The following is a 21,491-nucleotide window of genomic DNA, read 5'->3' on the forward strand; positions in this document are numbered from 1 at the left end:
ACACAGTGGAAGGAGATAATCAACTGTCCACTCTGGGAAATTTTACTTCAAACTCGTGCCATGGTGTGTGTGTGCATGTGTGGACACACCATTCACACAATAACTGTAAATAAAAACAAAACCTGGTAGAAAAGCCTGATGGCAAAGGACTTTAATTCCAATTACTGGGGAGGCTGACAAGGTGACAGAGGCAGGGCGCTTGCCTAGCAGGCAGGAGGCCCTAAATTCAATCTCCAGTACGGATAAATAAATGTAATAGATAAATAGGCTGGAAGAGGACTCAGAGGTTAAGAGCTGCGTTTGCAGAGGATGAGGACTTCCCAGCACCTGTTGCCTCCAGTTCCAGGGGATCGGAACCCTCTTCTTGCCTCCCCAGACTTAAAATGGGCTCAAAGTAAAAATAATCCTGGAGTGACAGAGGTCATACTTTTAACCCCAGCTCTTGGGAGGCAGATGCAGGCAGATCTCTGTAGCCCGCCTGGCCTACATAGAGTTCCAGGTCAGCCAGGGCTACCTAGCGAGGTCCTAACTTAAAAACAAAGACGGGTGAACGGGAGGGGTGGAAATGATGTGAACGCAGTACTCACGGATAACATTCTCAAAAAAGTTTAAAAAAGGAGAACCACCATCTTGGGAACATCAGTTTATCTATGCGGGCAGGAGTGGTTGGTTGATACCCGGAGAGTGCATCTTTCTGCCCCGCATCCAAACCCACAGTAAATCTGCACAAGCCCTGCCCACCAACCACAGCCCAGGCCAGGCCTCTCCCATCATGCTCAGGCCCCGCCCACCACAGTCCAGAGCCCACCCTCCACGGCAAGGTCCCGCCCACCACAACCCAGGCTCCCGTCACCTCGGCCGAGGCCCCACCCACCAAGCCCAGGCCCCGCCCCACCCAGTCAGCGACAGGCTCCGCCCCCTTTCCTAACGGTCAACGGTCGGGCCAACCTCTCAGAGGTGCGGGGAGCTGGACGGCCGCGTCGTGTCGCTGTTCTTGGGTCCCCCGCGGCCATGGAGGACGCTCTGCTCGGCGCCATGACGGGCCCCGAAGACGAGCTGGGCGCCGAGCTGTTCGGACCGGAGCGTGCGTTTCCAGACGGGCTGGCGCTGAGCCCCGCGGCGGGTGCGGCCGAGCGGGATGAGTTGCCCGTGCTGGCCGACGCCTACCTGGGCGCCACCGAGCCGGGGGAGCCTCTGCTGCGCGCGCTCAGCCCCCCGCCGGGGGCAGAGGTGCCGGCCGCCCTGCTCGGCGACTTCCCGGGCCTGCCCGAGCTCCGCAGCCCGGACGAGGCCGCGCCGCCGCCGGCCTACAGCGTGCACGTGCTGTCGTCGTTGCTCCCCGGGGCTCGCGGGCCGGCGCTGCTGCCGCTGAGCGCGGGAGTGCGCGTGATCCCAGTAAGAGCCGGCAGGGGGCGCCGTCGCGCCGCGTCTCTCAGGGCATCCCCAGGCGACGCGGGCACTAGGTGACCTCTCCCGGACCCCCCCGCAGCCTCCCTGTCCAGCCTTCTCCCCCCGAAGGTGGCTGTGCACGACTAGGAGAGTTCGTAACTGTTGCCCTCACCGTAGGTGTTTGCATTAGACACCTGCTTCGCATCACACAACCCGGGGATCAGTCGTTCCTGACCTGGGAAATTGTGTCCGTAGGCCCGCCCCGTCGCCCCCCTCCCCCACCACCCACATCCCGGCGGGGCTGGGGCTGGAACCTAGGGCATTTTGCGTGCTCTGTAGATTGTCTTTAGCCTGGTCCTATACTTTGAGGTTTATGTTTTTAGATACATGTTTGTTCATACCAAAGACTTCTATATGGAGGATTTCATTAATCGAGGATTTACCCCTCTGTAAAATAAGGGAAGGTTCTTCAAACCTATGTAGTAAGAGTCTGGGATGAATGCTGCTTCTCAGCCAGCTATTCCTCGAAATTACTGTGTACCTTAGTATGACCTTGAGCCTCTGGTTTCCTGTCTCTGTCTCCTGAGTGCTGGGATTACATGTGTACCCCACCACACCTGGTTTATACAATGCTGGGGATCAAACTCAGGGCCTAGTCAAACTGAGCCATATCCCCAACCCTGCTTTCTTGTCAAAATGAAGAAATCAGCTTTTCAAAATAAAAGATTTATCTATTTTATGTGTATGAGTGCTCTGGCTGCATGTACACCTGCATGCCAGAAGAGGGCACCAGATCTCTCGGGAAAAGCAGACAGTGCTCTTAACCACTGAGCCATTTCTCCTGCACCCAGGAATCACCCTTTTAAAGGAAGCCCAGCACACAGGTCAACTCCAGAACCCAGCTTGGAAAACCAGGTTCCTCATCCAGCCAAGTATGTCAGGTCTAGAGTAAGCCTTTGTAGAATATTGTTAGAACCTCTGTGGAAATGATAGGAGCCTGGGTTTATACAGTATAAGTCACAGTTACTGGAGCTCAGCGTTCAAAAATCCCATTCCCTGTTCAATTTACAGGAAAGGCAGCTCTCTAGACTTCCCCACAGGTACTTCATAGTCCAGACCTTTCCCAAGGCAGAGGCCTCCTCCTGAGTTTCCAGTGATTCTAAATGCCAGAAGCTCTATTTACCATCAGCAGGAGCTGGCCTAGCACCTTCTGTTGCTCCCAGCTCTACTCCCTCCTCTAAGAGTAAAACGGGCTGGGCATGGTGGCACACCCCTGTGATCTCAGCACTCGGGGAGACAGAGGCAGGCATATCTCTATAAGATCGAAGCCAGCCTGCTCTACAAAGTGAGTCCAGGACAGCCAAGGCTACACAGAGAAACCCTGTTTTGTTTTGTTTTGGTTTTTGGTGGGGGGGGAGGGGTGGAACAGGGAAGAAAATATGCCAGTGTTGAAGACAGTCTCTTTTAATGTAATCCAAGTTTAATAAATTTTTGTGTGACAAAAAAGACACTCTGCTTTTTAAATTGGAAAAAAAATAAAGAATAATGTGTGTTTGTTCACAGGTAGGTGCACTGTGTGCATGCAGTGCCCACAGAGGCCAGAAGAGGGTGTTGGATCCACCAAAAGGAGTTGCCCACAGTTGTGAGCTGCCGTGTGGGTGCTGGAAACTGAACCCAGGTCCTCTGCAAGAGCAGCAAGTGCTCTTAACTGATGGGCTGTCTTTCAAGTATTTTTTTAAGCTTTGAAAGACTATTTCCTAATTCATTAATTAAAAATAGATAGGACATAAGTATATTTATTGCTTAAACAATGGAATTGTTCTGTCTCTATTTCTAGGAACTATTCAGAGTGACTAACACCCTTTTTGCAGATCTTTGTTTTTGTTGTTGAGGCAGTGTCTCATGTAGCCCAGGCTGGCTCTGAACTCTGTACCTGTACATGATCTTGCCTCTGGGTCCTCCTTGCCTCCAAAGGGGCTAGGATCCCAGGCCTAGGCCAGCACACCTGGCTCTTTATGTGGGAATCCTCCTCGCACAGTTTCATGTGGTTAGGTTCGGTCTGGGAAAGTATTACGGTTGTAGTACAAATCGTTGTGATATTTGCTGGTGATGAAGAGGTCAGCAATTGTGTGTTTGTGGATAGGAAGAAATAATTTCAGTGAGACTCCAATAACTACTGGCAAGTTCCCAAGGCAGCAAGCAGGAAAAAAGTGTAACTTTCCTGCATTCCCATAAAATATGAAATGTCTCAGTATGGTTAGCACTTGAAATCTAGCTGCAGCTTTGCGTCTTCTAAGGTTTGGACCACTCAAGTCTGGTGTAAATTTTGTAATCATTGGGACCGTTCAGCTTTTAAATCCCATTGTTTCTTAGTAAATTTAATTTTGTCTCGTTTACTTGTTTTGTAATTAGATTTGTTTGTGTGTGGATGCATGTGCCACAGTGCACATGTAAAGGTCAGAGGATAACTTACGGGACTTGACTTTACCATGTGTGCCTGGGGATCGAACTCTGGTTGTCAGGCTTGGTGTCAGGTGCTCCTACCTACCGAGTCACCTTGCCAGTCCTATCTATTTCCTTTTGATGCAGACTCTCAGTATGTTCCTAACTACAGTCCTCCTCACGCCCCAGGATTGATGGCTGTCTTCAGAGGCCTCCATCCTGAGGCCGCTTTGTTGGCTTGTTTCCTTTCTTTCTCACAGGGAAAAGTGGTTTCAGGGCTGGGGGCCAGGGTGGTCCTTGCTGTCCGGGAGCTCTGACTTCAGTGTTCTGTGTGCTGCCAGTGCAGCACATGTCCCTGTGTCCTCTGACATCACCACTGCTTTTCCAGGTTGAAATCAAAGAAGCGGGTGGCAGTGTGCCAGGCAGCAGCCCTGAAGACGCAGCTTTCCAGGCTCCTCTGGCGCAGGAATCCTGCTGCAAGTTCTCATCATCCCAGGAGGCAGAGGAGGCCTCCAGCTGCCCTCGGAAGAAAGACTCCAGCCCTATGGTAACTATGCATAAAAATGGCATCACTCAGTCTGTCAAAGATCCCTGCCTGCTGCTGTTAGTCATCTGCCAAGTCAGTGCTCTTTGCTTGTCCATCCACAAAGGGGGAGAGTCAACTTAACCCCGCCTTTCACCACCAAGGTTCTCACTTCCGCACACACACCCCAGAAAATCAAATAAGGGTTGGGATGTTGCTGCATCCCACAGGGGAGTCATCATATGTCACACTGTTCATGTAGAGCAGAGGGTCAGGAACTGAGGTGGGGACAGTCTAGGCACAGCTCTAGGGGTTGGGGGCCTTGGGCCGAAGGCTGTGCTTCTACAGCTTCAAGACATAGGCCCAATTTGCCTGCCTCTAGGTTGCCAGTGGCAGTGGTATAGGGTGTGTAATGGCCACATTTTGGGACTATACCTGTGTGGTGTCATTTCCACCTCCCACAGCCCCACAAACACCCCCTCTATGCCTGTCTTAGAGAACAGATGCTCTGCTGCTGTCTTAGTCCTGGACCTTGTGTGCTGTGCTTCTGGAACTGCTCTGGGGACAGTCAGGGAATCACTAGCACATCACTCCAGCTCATATCACACAAGCAGCACATTCTCAGAGCCTTCAGCAACTCCACATGAGGCCTGGTCTAAGGCACAAAGTGTGCCCCAAAATACTTGAAATAATGTCCCTCTGAAATCTGTCTTTGGGGTGCAAATGCTAGTACCCATCCGTGTCTTAGACTTACTTGGAACCAAGGTTCTAATGGCAGAGCTCTCCCAGGGCTGTAGAGAAGCTGTACGACAAAGGACTCTGACTCCCTCTACCCGCCATCTGTTCCTGGGGTGTGGAGACCAGGGCCAGGCATCACTTTGGGCCTTTCCCAGATTAGTGCATGCCTGTAGGTGGCTGCATCACCCTCCAAATGCAGCTGTGCAGAACAACACTGGCCTCTCCCAGTTTCAGAATGATGTGAGCATTTGCCCTAGAACCTGCTTTTCCTCTCCTAGCAGGATCATGAGTATTATTCAGATGACCTCAGCCCTTCGTACCACACACCCTGAAGCAACTGGGCATGCAGAGCCCTCCATCCCTCAGTGCCTGGATTGGTGGCTCTGATGGGCAGATATACCTGGCTTCCGGAGGATGTGTAGTCAGAACCCACGGGGCGGGGGGGGGGGGGGGGGTCTGGCAGTGTTAGCCTGTAACTTCAACATGGTTTCTTTGGAGTTTCCAGTCACTGGATTTGCCTTTATTAATTGTATTTATAGAAAATAAAATCAGTGGACATAAAAACCCACAAAACCAGGGGCTGGAGAGATGGCTCAGAGGTTAAAAACACTTTCTTCTTCCAAGAGTCCTGAGTTCAATTCCCAGGAACCACATAGTGGCTCACGACCATCTATAGTAAAATTGGTGTGTAGGCAGAATATTGTATAAATAATAACTAAATCTTTAAAAAGCCACAAACCACCTGTTAGATGATAGCTGGCTCTGTGGCTGGGCAGAACACACAGCAAGTTAAAGTTACTCCTACATGTGCTCAGCCCCCATGGGCTTCAAAGGTGGGAAACCGAGCTTTGGGAGATAGCCCAATCCCTGTCCACAGGCTGTGGGTTGAAGGGCATCAGGAAGAAATCTCTGTCCACAGCCCGGTCCTTCAGAGTACACAGGAGCAATCTGTGACTGTGCAGAAACGTCACAGGAATGCGCGGTGGCAGGGAGCAGTAGTCAGTGTCAAGAAGACATAGAGAGCGCACCCACCTTCTCCCTCCCCAGACTTGAACCAAGCCAGGGGAAGATCTCAGATTTCCACATGTTCCTGCTCTGAACTGGGGTCACTTGCCCTCTTCCCCATGCCATTTCAGGTGATCTGTCAGCTGAAAGGAGGCGCCCAGATGCTCTGCATAGACAACTGTGGTGCTAGGGAGCTCAAAGCGCTCCACCTGCTTCCTCAGTATGACGACCAGAGCAGTTTCCCACAGTCAGGTACCACAGTGCAAACACTGCCCGGGTCCCCCTGGAGGCGGTGAGGAGTGGGGCAGCGAGTGAGTCTGTGGGCTCTGTATCTAAGGATGAGAGGAGGGGCTGGGAGGAGGCTCTGTCTGGAGATGGCCAGCCAGCCTAGGCTAAAAAGTTCTGGACCAGTGAGAGACCCTGATTCAAAGAAAGAAAGAAATGCTGGATGGCTACTGAAGAACAGCACACAAGGTTACCCTCCAGCCTCCACGTGCAAGTGTGCGCACGCAAGCACCACACATACTCACCACTTGCGCATCGACACAGCGACAGTAGAGCAGGCCGTGAGTGTATTAAATGAGTGCTTGGAAAACCTGGGCAACAGCAGTGAGCGAGTGTCACAGAATAGACTACCGTCGCCGAAGTTTCCGACACTGCATCAGTCAGCCTCGCTTTTGTCTGGCTTCCTCCTCTGCCTTGTCTTTAGCAAGTTCTCATCAGCCTGTCTCTGCTTCATTCCTCCAGTCAGGGGCAGATGTGCCTCGCCTGCACCATCAGCCTACATGATGGCTCATGGTTCAGGCCCTGGTTGGTTAAATGTGCTCTAAATAATTGGCGTTTAGCGGAAACAGCTTGTGTGATCAATAAGGGTTGTCCCTCTGCTTTACCCTCAGGAGTTCCAAGCTGGCTCTCTAGTGACCTATCTGACAGTCACTCACCACACTGGTAATTAACAAATGACCCCTAAGGGCCTGATCTACCCTTCAGAGCTGATAAATGCTTAGAGGAAGATGAAATGTGTGCTCTTAGGCCTGTGTCTAATCAAGCCCTCCCTTAGCCTTGGCAGTGAGCATCTCTGGGTAAACCACAGGGCCTCAGGCTGCTATGGTGGACGGTAACCTTCCAACAGTGTCAGCCCAATGCCAAGTGCAACCAGCCTTTGAGCCCAGGACAAAATAAGCGTAACACTGTCCCCATACACCCTCCTTGATCTTATACAGAGGCCTTGCCTCTGGGGGTCCTTTACTGCTGATCATTCTGCGGTTCTCAGATCTGTCTCCCACAAATCCAAGCTGCCCTGTGATGCTCAGTGGGCAGGGAAGCATGTTTTCTCAGGTTCAAATCCTGATCCCTAGAGAGCCCAAGAAGGCCTTCCAGTTCAGTGTCCTTATGGAAGCGTTTCAGCCCTTTGCTGCTGGTTGCTTCCTGCTGCGTGTAACACATTGGGCGTCTCCAGTCTGCGTCTCACTGAAAGAATACAGAGGCCCAGGGCAGGAAATAGCTGCAGGCTGGAGGGCTGCCTGGAGGAGGATGAGATTACACCTGATCTTCAGGGATGTTCCCTGGTGGAGCCTTTGGACCAAAATATAAGTGGCTTCGTCTAGAGAGCTCAGCAAGCATTGATATCCTAATGGCTTAGAGCAGTACAAAACAAGCAGATACATAGATGGGAATCATGGGTGTAGAATGCAACAGTTGTCACTAGACTTTTATTAAAAATAGAAAATGTCAAAAAAAAAGAAAGAAAGAAAGAAAGAAAATGCCCCAAAGGTGTTCAGTGACTGCTGGGTCAGGCAAGGGCACCTTGACACAGTTTTGGAAGCTGGCTGCTAACATTTTTCAGTGTGGTAGAACTCTGTGATGCTCAGGCCAAGCAGTTTTGTGATGAAAAACGGAGCAATGAAAGTTACACTGACCCAAAGGGGGCTATAGAAAAATCACAGACCCCAGGAGTGGTGGCACATACCTATAGCCCTGGCACTGAGGAGATGGAGACAGGGGGATCAAGAGCTCATGACTATATAAAGTCTGAGGTGAGTTCCAGACTTTATGAGACCCTGCCTAAAAACAAGAGGCCAGAGAGATGGTTTAGCAGCCAAGAGTGCTTGCTGAACATCTGGAGGCCCAGCTCCCAACATCTGCTTCTCATGGCTCACAAACTGCCTGTACCCCTTGATCCAAGGGGTCTGACATCATCTTCTGGCCTCTGTTGGCATGCACACACATGACATATACTCATGAATACACACATAAGCATAATTTTTAAAATTCAGAAACAAAAGGACTAAGGTCAGGCTAAGTTTAACCAGCCTTGCCTGTGGTAGACGGACACGTTTCCATGTTTGCTGTCAGTTAATGTTGTCTTCCTACAGAGCTCTCTAAGCCAATGACAACGCTGGTGGGAAGACTTCTGCCGGTGCCCGCCAAGCTAAATCTCATCACACAGGTGAGTCATTCAGTACAGCACCACAGTTGATGTCATCTCCTGGCCTTTCAGTTGCTGCACTTATTTCTCAGGTATACAGTTAACAGTGAGAGCCAGGCCTTGTGGCACATGCCTGTAATCTCAACAGCTGGGAAGCAGAGATGGGGGAAGATAAGGAGTTCAAGGTCGTCATCATTTATACAGCAAGTTTAAGACCAGCCTGGGATACATAGAACCTTGTCTTAAGAAAAAAAAAAAAAATCAAGGGCTGGAGAGATAGTGCAGAGATTAAGAGCATTGACTATTCTTCCAAAGGTCCTGAGTTCAAGTCCTAGCAACCATGGTAGCTCACACCCATTTATAATGAGATCTGGTGCCCTCTTCTAGCCTGCAGGCAACATGCAGGCAGAACACTGTAAGTAATAAATCTTAAAAATAATATCAAAACCAATAGTAAAATATTTGTGTCAGACCCTGGGATGGAAGACAGCAGTGGGGACATGAGAGTCTATGGGAAAGGACAATAGTCACAGCATTAGCCAGAAGTCCCCATTGCTGGCTTTTTGCTTGCACAAATGCTAGATCAGAGAGATGTGCGAGCAGGGAGTGAGGGAACAGAGGATGCCCACCCTTGTTGACAGCCAGGGGTGATTTTGGTCAAGGTAGGCAGGGTGTGGGCAGAGAGGTGGAGTCCAGCTACAAAGCCTGAAAAGAAAATGAGCAGTGTTCGCCAGCGAGACTCAGTTCAGGTCTCTTGTTCTGAGAACATGAGTCTTTGAGAATGCTTCTAGCTGCGGATGTTCGTAACTGTGTTTTCAACTAATGCTTTGTGGACATAATCTGTTCCCTGACAGTGTCACCGCCCCCAAGTGATAGTTGTGTGCACTGTTCCTTAGCTGAACCTTGTTGGCCCAAGGCCCCACTCCACCCTGACTCCACCATGCCATAGTCCAAGAATTTGTACCCTGAGGCCCTGGGCCTGGGGCTGAGAATAGCTCCAAGATGGTGTCAGCCTGTGGGCTCAGTGTCAGTGGACTTGCAGTGGTCATGGGGCCTGGTGGGATGTGACATCAACCTGTCGGGGCTGCTGCTGGCACTTTGCATGCACACTAAGGAGACCGATCTTGCTTTTGCCTCCATCCAGGTTGATAATGGAGCTCTCCCTTCAGCTGTCAACGGGACTGCCTTCCCCTCTGGACCGGCTCTGCAAGGGCCACCCAAAATAGCTCTGGCTGGGTAAGGATTAAAGTCAGAGGCCACTGCCTCTGCTGCAAGCATCCAAGGAGCTGCTGCATAAACTGCACTTCTTGCTGCAGTGTGGAATTAATTTTGCTGAAAGATCAGTGCTCATCTCCCCTTCCCAGCAGGACCTCTGAGCTTCCTGTGAGGCCATCAGGGATGGCCCCTGGCTTCCCCTCCATGCTGCTGTCCCATGTGTGTCCCAAGGTTCTCCGGCTGTGGCTCTGTCTTGTTTTGTGTGTGCATCCTGAGAGTCTTTCTCTTGGCTGTCATCAGTGCAGGTCACACAGTGGCAGCTGCTTGTGTGGACATGGTCGTAGCGCTGCCTCTGTGCTCCTGGAACACAGTCTGTGGCAGGTGTTCTATCTGCTCTGTCCCATAGTCTCTGATGGGCATGAGGTGCACTTAGCCAGAACCCTGTGCATTTTACTGCTGTGTGTAAGCTGCAGCTGAGTCGCCTGAGCACACTGGGAGGAACTCTTGGGTCAGCCTGTATCCTGTGCCCCCTGCTCCTGTCCTGATACTGGCAAGTTTGAGACAAGGGGCTGGAGGCAGAAGAAGGGTCAGATGGCCTCTGGAGACAGTGTTAAGTCCATGTGTTAGACCTGAGGCTTTGGCTGTAGCACAGCTGTACCTAGTTGGCTGATGGTTTCCTCAAATGTTCTTGAATGAAACAGGATGGGTTCTTGCTTTCCTCTGTGAGGGTAGTGGACCTGGATTGGTGACACTCTTGTTGATCATCCTACTGTGGCTGTTCACAGTGGAAGAAGAAACAAGAGGGCCTCAACAGCTTGTAGCTGCCGCTGATAGCATCAAGGCTCTTCAGGGAGCCTGGAGTATCACAGGCCATGAAAGGCTCACCGCACCTTTGTTGTGCTCAGGAGACAGCACTCCCTGCTCTGGCATGTGCAGAACCCGGTAGCAGATGCTGGACTTACACTCACGACACTGTGTGAGCTCCACAGCTGCAGCTGGGGCACTTTCCCAAGGAGCAATCTTCTCTGCAGCAGAGTTCCCCCTTCCCCCCTTTATTAGTCCCTGTCATAGAGAATATACCAGGATCCACCTGAGCTGTGAGCTCCACCATTCTGCTGTGGTACTGACCTGCCCAGCTGTACCAGCCCTGAGGTTTCCTGATGGGAGGGTGGGAGTGGCTTGAAGGTTTGGGGCTAGTAGCTTCAGTGTGGGAATTCCCAGTCTGAACCAACTCACCCTCTCTCCTTCATTTGCTCCTCAGCCCTCTTGACTTCATAGACAGAGCTGAGAGATCAGAAGGAAAGTGTCACCCACAATTGTCCCAGCTTTGGCTGAGCTGTTAGAGGACAGAGGAGCAGCTCACTGGGCCTGAGGACAGACAAATGGATGGATGGCTTGGTCCAGTCGCAGAGCCTGCTGATGACTGGCTAACTTATCTGCCTTTGGTTACCATACGCTAGAAACCCCTGAAACTTGTCTTATGTGGCTGACTTTAGAGCTCAGATCACCTGCCAGGTAGTGGATGTGAACCCTGCCCCATAGTTATGATGAGATCAGCTGGTAGCTGGCATCTGCAGAGCTGTGGTTCATTTGTGGTACCCTTCGGAGGTTAGGTTGTCCAAGTCTTGGCAGGACTTCTGGCCCCACTAGGACAGTAGTCAGACATTATCATAGCCATGGAAGCCTTTCCCAGTAATTTCAAACCCAGGTGATGGGTCCTTCCCTACCCTTTCTGTGCTCCGTTTATCCCCGATGGCCTGTCTCTCTGATCACAGTGTGCATGGAGATGCCTTTCAGCCAAAAAGAAACCAACTGCCGGGGCTGGGTAGAAGGCTGTTGGTAGTCTTGTGCAAGCATGAGGATCTGAGTTCCAGCCCCAGAACCCACACAGCATGCCTGGGCATGGTGGCGTTCACTGGGGGTGAAGGCAGGAGGCTGTCTAGGTCTTGCTGGCCAGCCAGTTTGCCTGATTGGCAAGCCCTAGACCAGTAGGACACCCTGTCTCAGAAACTAAGGTGGAGGGGCTGGAGAGGTAGCTCAGTGGTTAAGAGCACTTGCAGCTCTTGCAGAGGACCCGGGTTCTGCTCCCAGCACCCACATCAGATCACAACTGCCTGTGACTGCAGTTCCAGAGGATTTGATGGCATCTCCTGGTCCCCATGGGTGCCGCATGCACATAATCTACACTTAGGGGCACACACACACACACACACACACACAGAGAAAATGCTTTTTGAAAAAGGTGGAACACAACAAAGACACCTAGACTAGCTGGTCAGTGAGGTCAGGGAGGCCAGGGGTTCGTTGGCCCCTGCTTCCCCATGCTAGGATTATAGGCATATGCCACACACCCAGCTTTTTATGTGGGATCTGGGGTTGTAATTCGGGTCTGCTCCTTGGATGGTGAGTGCTTTCCCTCGAGCCATCTCTCCAGCCCCTGTCTGGTGCTCTTGACTGCCCATGTCGCAGTGTTCAGATTTGGTGGGAAATCCCGTTCAGAGGAACAGAGGCCTGAGCAGGTCAGGGTGGAGCCTTTGGCAGACTGTGAGCAGTAGGCAGCTGTGGGAAGCCACCCTCCCTGGACCTGGCCCCTTCTGTCTCACACTGCATAAGTTTAGAGAGCCTATCAGTGGCTGCTGCCTGTCCAGCTTTTAGAGTTCATTCTCTTTTTAATGTTTTCGTTTTTTAGCTAGCATGCAAACTAATGAGCTTTGTTGTGGCCTTTTAACACGCACACCATAGCACTGTTATTCTCTGCTACTGCCCCCTGTTCCCCCTTCCCCATGCAGGCCCCCTTCTGCTTTCATGTGTCCCTCCCTCATGATCTTCATCTACTGTGTACACATGTAAACATACAGGATCTCTTTCTCCAGATCAACCATCTTTATAGAGTAACTCTCAACTCAGGCCTCTAAAAAGCCATGTAACTGCAGCAAATCCATGATCTGAAATTAAAAGTCTGCATGGACTCCTTCCTTCCTAAGGGTCATAAGCCAGAGTGTATGTCAGTGCAGCGTAGACCAGCTGCAGCCATAGCTAGCACTCAGCAGGCAAGTCATGCTCTGATATTCTCCCCAGACCAGCAGGCAAGGCCATGCTGGGTGACTGGCCAGGTGACTTTAGGCATGACACCAGTTGCCCTGTCTTCAGTGCCCCGGTTTGGTTAGTGTCCTCTGCTATTCTGTGATGTGGTATCCTCAGACCCTTCCTCTGAAGGTCTGACAATTGGCATACTCCATATTGAAATCTTGCTTCAAATAATTCTGTCCCCAGGATGCCAACTCCCTCCTAGAAGGTTCAGCCCAGGGAAATGGGTGAGGTGTCAGGGCAAGTTGTGCAGTGAACTTATGGGCCGACATTGATGACTCTGCCTCCATGATCTCTTCACTGCGGAGTTCCTGCTGAGGGAGGTCCACCACGGGCACTGGATGGCTGTAGTGTCTACACTTCAACCCAGAGCAAAACTGAAAACATTGCTAGAGGCTGGGTATGCTGGTTCACACTTGTAACCCCAGGACTTGGGGGGTTGGGGCAGGATTGCCACAATTTTGAGGATAGCCTGGGCCACAGAATGGCCAGCATAGGTTATGAACAAGTTCCTTCTTTGAAGAAATAGTACTGAAGGCTGGAAGTGTTGACTGAAGAGTTGGCTGCAACCATTTGAGTGAGTGTTGGCTTGGTGTGGACCTCTCTTGGGCAGCAAACCCTAAAAGTGAAGGTGAGAGTGAGGAGAGGGAGAGAAGCTAGGTGGTCACGTCTCCAGTGGGTAGGATGTGAGGTTGGGGTGAGGAATGAGCCGTAACTGAAGCCTGGGTTCCTTTTTATAAATACACTCTCATAGTGGCTCGCTTCATAACACGCTTAGTGCTTCCTCCGCTGTGAAGCCCATGTCTGTGGCAGCAGTGTTGACTGGCAGCCACACCAGCTTCAAATGATCTTTGTCCAGCATTTCACAGAGCAAGAAGGGGCCTCTCATGGGGCTGAGGCATGTTCCTCTGTGGGGCACACTCTGAAATGGGACTCAGGTGTACAATTAGTGTAAATAGTTTGCAGGGCAGGGTTTTTGTTTGGTGTGGTTTTGGAGCTGTTGCTGTTGTTGTTTTGGTTTGGTTTTGGAGGGTTTGAAACAGGGTCTCTCTGTAGCCTGTTTGTCCTGGAACTCACCACGTAGATCATGCTGGCCTAGAAGAAATCCACCTACCTCTGACCTGAAACCTACTAAAAGCAAAGGCTAGCCTTGAACTCCTGATCCTCCTGCCTCTCCTGAGAGTAGGAGTGACAGGCCTGCACTCCCCCTTTTCTCACATGGTAGGACACTGGCTCATTTGGAGTCTGGGGCTGGGGCTCCAGTTTATCTGTAGTTTTCTTGAGTTTCTGCCCATCTGTTCACTTTGAGTTCTGTGGCTGAATTTGCCTGTGGATTTTATCAGTGGGGACTGTAGGTGAGGGAATTCTTTGTGGTTTGACATGAGGATGAACTTCCTCTAGAGCATGTCTTCTCCCTGGCGCTGTGGTTCCCAAGTTGGACAACAAAAAGTTTCAACCACATAGGTCTGCTGCCTATGGAGGGGACATGGCACGGGGCATCATGGGCATGCCCTAGAACACGACCTCTCCATAATCACCAGGGCAGGGTGACTCAGAACGCATTGCCATCAGCCACCCGGAGCAGTGTAGACGCAGAGGTGGCAGCTGTCACGCACTATCCAGTGTTCACTGGTGCTTGACTGATGGAAAGGGAGCACCACATTCAAGCGGCAGCTGTCTAGGAGGTTTCCCAGGCAACAATGGGAGTAGACTGATGGAGAGGACGCCAGTACCTTGTACAAGGATCTCTAGATGATCATTAAGCAAGAGCCTGGGACCAGGAGAGTGCTGTGCCCAGTTTCTCCCTGCCCCCACTGATGCTGCTGTGCCAGCTTGACAGGAGAGGGCCTTTGGCAGAGGGGAGCAGTGTTGCCCAGAAGAAGCTGTGGTGACAGCTTGGTAGAAATAAGCTCTGTGTCCATTTTCTGCTGTGCCATGGAGAGTGGAGGAGAGCAGAGAGCTGGGAGTGAGATGATGGACAGCATGTCTTCCAGGAAATGATGGTGTTTGGCAAAGTGCTGTCAAAAGCCAATGGCTTTAGTGTTGTGCCTTTCCTCTGTGTTAGTCAGTTAGAGGACAAGACATCACACCCCTGACTCCGAGTCTACTTTTCACATAACAAGTTCAAAAGAAACCCCTAAACTGAGGCACCTGTCCCATCTGCCTGCTGTCATCTCCAACTGTGTGGGCGTGGCCTCAGTGAGCTCTCCTCACAGGTACTGTGACTGCTTCTCCAGCGGGGACTTCTGCAACAGCTGCAGCTGCAACAACCTGCGCCATGAGCTTGAGCGCTTCAAAGCCATTAAGGTAATGCGCTGGACAGAGCATCGCAGGGCTGCCGGTGAATGGCCTCCAGAGTCCGGTTCAGGCAGAGGCACAGACACAATGACCAGGGCTGCGGTGACTCCCAGGGCAGCAGCAGAGTCTTGGAGGCCCTGACTCAAGGGCACACAGTCTGTCTTGGCTCTAGGTTCATAACTATGGGTAGTGCTGTGCACTGCAGGGGGGAGGGGGCAGTGTCATCAGAGGATGGGAAGCACTGGGTGGGCCTCACGGACTTGAAACCTTGCTTCCTTTAGTTTTAGGTATGAGGGGATCTAGGCTTTCTCAAGGGGCAATGCAGCTGCAGGCTGACTGCAAGAGCCTGCTGCATCTATGCCTTCCTGTGGGTGCAAGGGCCAGGGAATGGGAGGGAGAGTTAGGCTGGGCCTGGCGACTTCTTCAGAGAGACACTTCCAGGGCGCTCAAGAGCTGAGGTTGTTCAATGAAACAAAAATAGATGGTCCTGAGTCTTGGTCAGTCTGCCTCTTCCCCCCAGAATGATTTAAGTCCCCCTTTGAGTTGCAGATATATTGCTTAGAACTATCTTACCAATTCTGATATGGTCAGACCCAGAGGCCAAAAGAGAGTGGCGATGCCCCTGAGCTTTACGGTTGTTGCTTTTTATTTTGCAGTGAGTATGATCTGTCCCTGTGAGATCATGTGCCAGGGATGGGAACATGGCTTGATATAGCTGCTCTGGGAAATGACTATCAGACGTCCTGACAGCTAAATGTTTGCCTAGGTGCCACCCAGCATACTACTCACTAGCACACAGCCAATGCAAGTCAGAGGAAGTCCTCACAGAGACGTGCCAAGCAAGTTCCTAGCAGCTTCATAATAGACAAAAGCTGCCACAAGCCCATCAGTGGCGGGATGGAGCAACTGCCAGCTAGCTGACTACAGAATGCCATACACTGTTGGGAAAGACCAGTGGTCGCCTCCAACGGAAGGAGTCGTGTTGGCCTCGCCTATGTTCTGAGCCATGTGCACGCTGCCTACCCAATACCCCTGCAGCTTAAAGCTCCCGAGTTTGCCAACAGGATGAAGTGAAAGACAGCATGCATCACTGAGATAGATGGCTGGGTGTTGGTGTGAGCTATTTCCTCTGCCGTGGCCTTACCTGCCTCAGATAGAGGCATGATGGGGAGGGCACTCTGGTTTTCTTTGCATCCTTACCATGCACTATTCTGTACAGTACATATGCCTATCAAATTCAGAGAAAGGGTTCAGTGCATCTAGAACCCAGCTGTATCCCAGTTCTGTGTGAGGTGAGGCATAGCCATACAGAAGCCTTGAGGCCTCTGGCATGTCCTGAGGCCTCAGCTCCCTCCATGGCTTCCTTTACATGACCTTCCCTTGCACAGAGCCTTACTTTTGGCTCCCATACATCTCCTTGTGGTTCCTATGTTCTCTCTTAGGCATGTCTTGACAGAAATCCTGAAGCTTTCCAACCAAAAATGGGGAAAGGCCGGCTGGGAGCTGCCAAGCTGCGACACAGCAAAGGGTGCAACTGTAAGCGCTCGGGCTGCCTGAAGAACTACTGTGAGTGCTATGAGGCAAGTGGCAGCTTCCTGGAACAAGCAGCGACGTCAAGTAGCTCTGTGGTTAGGTGTTTACCGTAATGTAAAAAGAGATGCACAGTCCCAGCCCTCCTTTCCAAGTGTGATGGTAGGCGCTGTCAATTTGACAGGGCCTAGAGTCACCGGGGAAACAGGCCTCTGGGGGATGTGATGGCCAGAGTTAACTTTCAACTAGACGGTCTAAAGTCACTGAGGAAATAGGCCTCTGGGTGAGCCTGTGGGGAAGAAAGACCTGTCCCTGTGGGCCGCACCACTGTCCGCTACGGTCCTGGACTGTGTAAGTGGAAAGAGGGAGCTGAGCAGCAGCAGCATCCATCACTCTCTGCTTCCTGATTGTGGGCCCCACGTGATCAGCTGCTTCCAGCTCCTCTCTTGACTTCCTCTCCATGCTGGATTGTATCCTTGAACTGTGCTGAAATAAGCCCCTTCTTCCTCGAGTTGTCTTTGTTCAGGATAATTTATATCAGGAAACAAAACTAAGACACTATTTTGTTTTTATAGGTGGGTCTCGTGTAGCTCAGGCTGTCCTGGAACACAATCCCTAGCCAAGGATGGTGACCTTGAATTATCATCCTCCATCCTCCACCTCTAGAGCACTTGGATTATGGCCACTCACTAATGCTGCCATGCCTGCTTCCTTCCCTGGTGAACAGCTTCTAGTATTAATCTGATGAAGCAGATGGGCAAAGGCAGGTGTGAGTGCTGGCTGACTTGCAGGAAACCCTGATTTCATCAAAGCATTTTTTTATCATCAGGCAAAAATCATGTGTTCTTCAATTTGCAAATGCATTGCTTGCAAAAACTATGAAGAAAGCCCAGAGCGAAAAATGCTGATGAGCACACCCTACTACATGGAGGCTGGGGACTTTGAGGGCAATCACCATCTGTCCCCAGCTAAGTTCTCTGGACCTCCAAAACTAAAAAAAAATAGGTAGGTGTTCTAAACAGTTAGTCTGGGGTGATTCTGAGGGAGGTTGAGAAACCACCTCTGCACCAGCTAGAGCCTACAGGGATACAAGGGGCAGGAGGGACAGGAGGGACAGGACGATGGAAGCCCCCACCATACACACAAAACACACAGGGCTTCTTTGCAGGCCTCACCATGGAGCCTGTTTCTCTTCCTAGATGGCCCTCTTTCTCTTTGCCCTGTCTGAGGCAGCCCTGTTTGTACTTACAGGCTCTGCCTACATTGGTAGCAGGACTAGTGGTTTTCTGAATGGGGCTAGAGTCTTGCTTGATCAAGCAACAAATGCATGGTCCTAGCTCTCCCATCTTCCTCTCCTTTCCTTCCTCCTCTCAGTTCCTTCCCTTCCCTTTTTCTTCTCTTCTCTCCTCTCTGCCCTTTTTTCAGGCTAGGGTTGGAATCCAGGACCTCCCTCTCGCTAGGCAAGCATTCTCCACCGAGCCAGGCACAGCTCAGCCCTTTTCTGTGAGCAGGTGTGTCCTTGACACACACTATGTATGAAGGCAGTATCCTTGGGGCTCACTGGCTAGTCAGGCAAGCCAATTGGTGAGAGACTCCATCCTTAAAAATAGAGTGGGCCATCTGGGGAGACCACTCAGGAGCCTGGCTTTGCAAGCCCGAGGGCGAGTCTGGGTGGGTGTGGCGGTGCCTGTAATCCCAGGGCATGGGAGGCAAAGACAGGATTTTTCACTCAGTGATAGACATTCATCTCAAAATAGAAGGTGTAAAGGTGATCAAGGAAGACAGCCACTGTCAACTTCTGGCCTCCACACACATGCATGCAATGACACACATCTATACACAGGCATCATATGCCACACGTGCACCCACATACAAACACCCCGAAACCTAACCAGCCAAAGGGAGAACATTCCTCTAAGTGCCGTGCAGTTGGTCATCTAGGTGTCACAAACAAATCAACTTCATTCTGCAAGCTAAACTCGGGCTTAATTGGTTAGAGAGGTGAGAAGCACTTTCACCAAGCCTGTGTCCGCCACGGGGCTCTCTCCATCCTGGGGCGAGCCTCCTCTGAGGTTGTTTGAGGGTGTCAGTATGAGCCCTGCTCATAGCTGGCTGGGTAAGCCTCCCTACTCCAGAGCTCAGAGAGGAAATGCCCAGGCCTAAACAGCCCAGCCCAGGCCTCTATGCCCACAGGTGTGACAGGAGAGTCTCTGAGCCAAATGACACTTTGTAGCTCCTGGTGCCCTGCAAAAATGACACGCAGACCCCCACGCTGGCCGTCTCACTGCCAGTTGTCCTCTGCTGACCTACGCAGGGAGTTGAGGGCAGCTGCACCACCTCACCAAGTCCTGTGTGACCTGTGGGTTTGCCACTGAAGCACATGAGCCTCTGGGTCTGTGAGTGGCCCTCCATGAGGCATTTAGACTCTGCCAGGAGATGAAGGGGTCCCTGTGCTGCTCTCCCAAGCCCAGCCTCATGCCTTCTATTTACTTACTATGGTATGTTAAGCCATCTCTCCCTCTAGCCCACGCTGGGCACAGCCATGGGCCAGTGGGCACTGTTCAAAATAAGCCCATTTTATCAGCAGAAAGGTACATGGCTTCTTTTAAATCATGTTAGCAATTTCATACATATAAATGTATAAATGTGTTGTGATCGTAGTTTTCCTTTTGCTCTCTCTTCCTTCACCCCATCCCTGCTGACCCCCTCTCCCAAACTAGTCTTCCTCCTCTCATTTCTGGTTTCTGTTTTTTTTTTTTTTTTTTTTTTTTGTGGGGGGGTGTTTGTGTGTGTATGAGAGGAGAGAAGAAGAGTGTGTGTGTATACAAGAGTGTGATTCCCTTCTTGTGTTTAAGGCTGCTCACCTGTGCATGGGGGTGGGTATTTACTGGGGCATGGGCAGTTTACCAGTGACTACACCTCTGAAGAAAATATCCCTCTCCCCCAGCAGCGATTAGCTGCCATTCACTCCACGGAGAGGGCTGGGACCTCAGGAGCCCCTCCCCCATCCATGCTGGGATGTGGAAAGACCCAGTCCTATGCAAGATCTAAGATGTTTCCTGGGCCTCGAGGGGGAGGTGATGTGGGTGTCCCCTCTAGAGGCCATTGATTCTTGAACTAGAGTGACCAGGCGCTGTTCTGCTGAACGGAGAAAGCGCTGAGTGGCTGTGTCTCTCCTAGGCAGGCCTTCTCCTGTATCTCCTGGGAGGTAGTAGAGGCCACATGTGCCTGCCTGCTGGCCCAGGGAGAGGAGGCAGAGCAGGAGCGCTGCTCCCCGAGCTTGGCCGAGCAGATGGTCCTGGAGGAGTTTGGAAGGTGCCTGTCACAGATTCTGCACATCGAGTTCAAGTCCAAGGGGCTAAAAATTGAGTAGACTGCAAGCTGGTAAAGTGGAATGCTGTGGCAAGCCTGAGCCTTGGGCAGTCTGCACCTAGGCAGGTGGTGCAGAGGGAGGAGCAGGAGGCCCCTGCAGCATGGCCAGGCCAGCTGTGAGGGCTGAGCAGGACTGGCCAGCCTGCTCAAGGCACCCTGAAGTCCGGGCAGGCAGAGCTGCCCTGGGGATGAACGCTAGCCCTCCTGCCTCTGGGGAGGCCCTCTGGGGACCGCCTGCCCTGCTTGTTGTTATACGTTCACTTTTCAAATCGCTTAGTCGTTTCTCCATTCAAGCTGTTCTGAGACGGCTTCAGGTCTCTAGAGAGCTAGGCTCTTAGCCGGACTCTGCCTGAGTCACAGGCCCAGGGGCCAACAGTCTTCCAGGCAGGCCTGGGACAGGAGATGCAGGGCGGGGTGGGGGGTGGGGGAGGTCAGGTTGGAGCTAGTTTCGTCTGTATTTTTTCTGTAATTACTGTCACCTGCAGACCAGTCACAGTGCCCTGCAGACAACAACAGGTGAGGTGGATTATTACGCCCATTCTTTGCATTCTGTTGTGAGAGTAAACCTTTCCAGATTCCCAGTTGGAACTAGGTTAGTAGCTGAAATATATTTGTCTTAATGCCACTCTGGACTCCACTGAGACCTTGTCCTTTCCTGAGTCTGTGTGACACTTTTGTGAGTCTAGCCGTTCTGCGACTTCATCACTTTATGTTAGGAAACCTGAGCACAGGCAGGCAGGACTGGCTGCAAGCTGGCTGCAAGGGAAGCACGGAGATGGCTCAGCGTGTAGGCATGAGGGCCTGAGTGCCCCAGAATCTGTGTTAAAAACAAACACCCAGCCAGAAAATCTCCAAACAAACCAACAGAAACAACAAACACAAGCAAAAGAACAGATAGAGACTTGTAATCCCAGTGGGGAAGCAGAGACAGGGGGCTCCCCAGGACTCACTGACCAACCAGCATGGCGTAATTCCAGGTGGAAGACATCATGGCTCAAAAGACAAGGTCACCAGCTCCTTAGGATGCCCACCTGTCACATGGTGTGCCTTTGCACAGACACACCGTGAAGTCAAGTTGCCTGGACAGCTGAACTGCTGACCCAAAGGCTGGGCAGCCATGGGTGTGGCTGCAGGAGCTCCTGGAGCCCTGGTACCAGTAGCCTTGCAGGAGTCTAAGGCTCAGGAGGCCCTGATGAGCTGGTGAGCTCCCTGGGACTAGAGTGACAGCTTCATATTAGGGAGCCCCACCACTGAAGACAGAAGGAAGGCTTCCCTTAACAAGGTGGCCCCAAAAGATGCCTGGACCATGTGACATGGCATTGCCAGGCATTGGGAGGGTCGTGTTGGAAGGCTGAGGTAGGGCGTGGCCAGCATAGTTGCTGGCCTGGAGAATTGGGGATGGAGACACAGGATGTCATGCCCTGGACAGGAGGAAGCAAGGCTAGAAGGATGCCACATAGGGCA

General features: G+C 51.6%; 1 protein-coding gene across 1 annotated transcript; it reads left to right on the forward strand.

Moving 5' to 3' along the window:
• Positions 1-968: 968 nt before the first annotated feature.
• On the forward strand, positions 969-20,142 carry Tesmin (testis expressed metallothionein like protein). Its single transcript, XM_021634816.2, has 9 exons — positions 969-1,395; positions 4,220-4,378; positions 6,229-6,349; positions 8,473-8,546; positions 9,670-9,761; positions 15,044-15,134; positions 16,568-16,705; positions 17,485-17,660; positions 19,836-20,142. The coding sequence occupies exons 1-9, from the start codon at positions 1,012-1,014 to the stop codon at positions 20,026-20,028; spliced, it is 1,428 nt and encodes a 475-aa protein (XP_021490491.1). The 5' UTR covers positions 969-1,011; the 3' UTR covers positions 20,029-20,142.
• Positions 20,143-21,491: the final 1,349 nt, after the last annotated feature.

This window comes from Meriones unguiculatus, chromosome 1 (assembly GCF_030254825.1).
Source record: "Meriones unguiculatus strain TT.TT164.6M chromosome 1, Bangor_MerUng_6.1, whole genome shotgun sequence".
Taxonomy (NCBI): domain Eukaryota; kingdom Metazoa; phylum Chordata; class Mammalia; order Rodentia; family Muridae; genus Meriones; species Meriones unguiculatus.

Bases quoted from the DNA above. Each gene is read 5' to 3' on its own strand.
- Tesmin (XM_021634816.2), top strand. From the start codon at position 1,012: ATGGAGGACGCTCTGCTCGGCGCCATGACGGGCCCCGAAGACGAGCTG. The intron at 9,762-15,043 runs GTAAGGATTAAA...CTCTCCTCACAG, and splicing joins CCCAAAATAGCTCTGGCTGG to GTACTGTGACTGCTTCTCCA. The intron at 15,135-16,567 runs GTAATGCGCTGG...GTTCTCTCTTAG, and splicing joins AGCGCTTCAAAGCCATTAAG to GCATGTCTTGACAGAAATCC.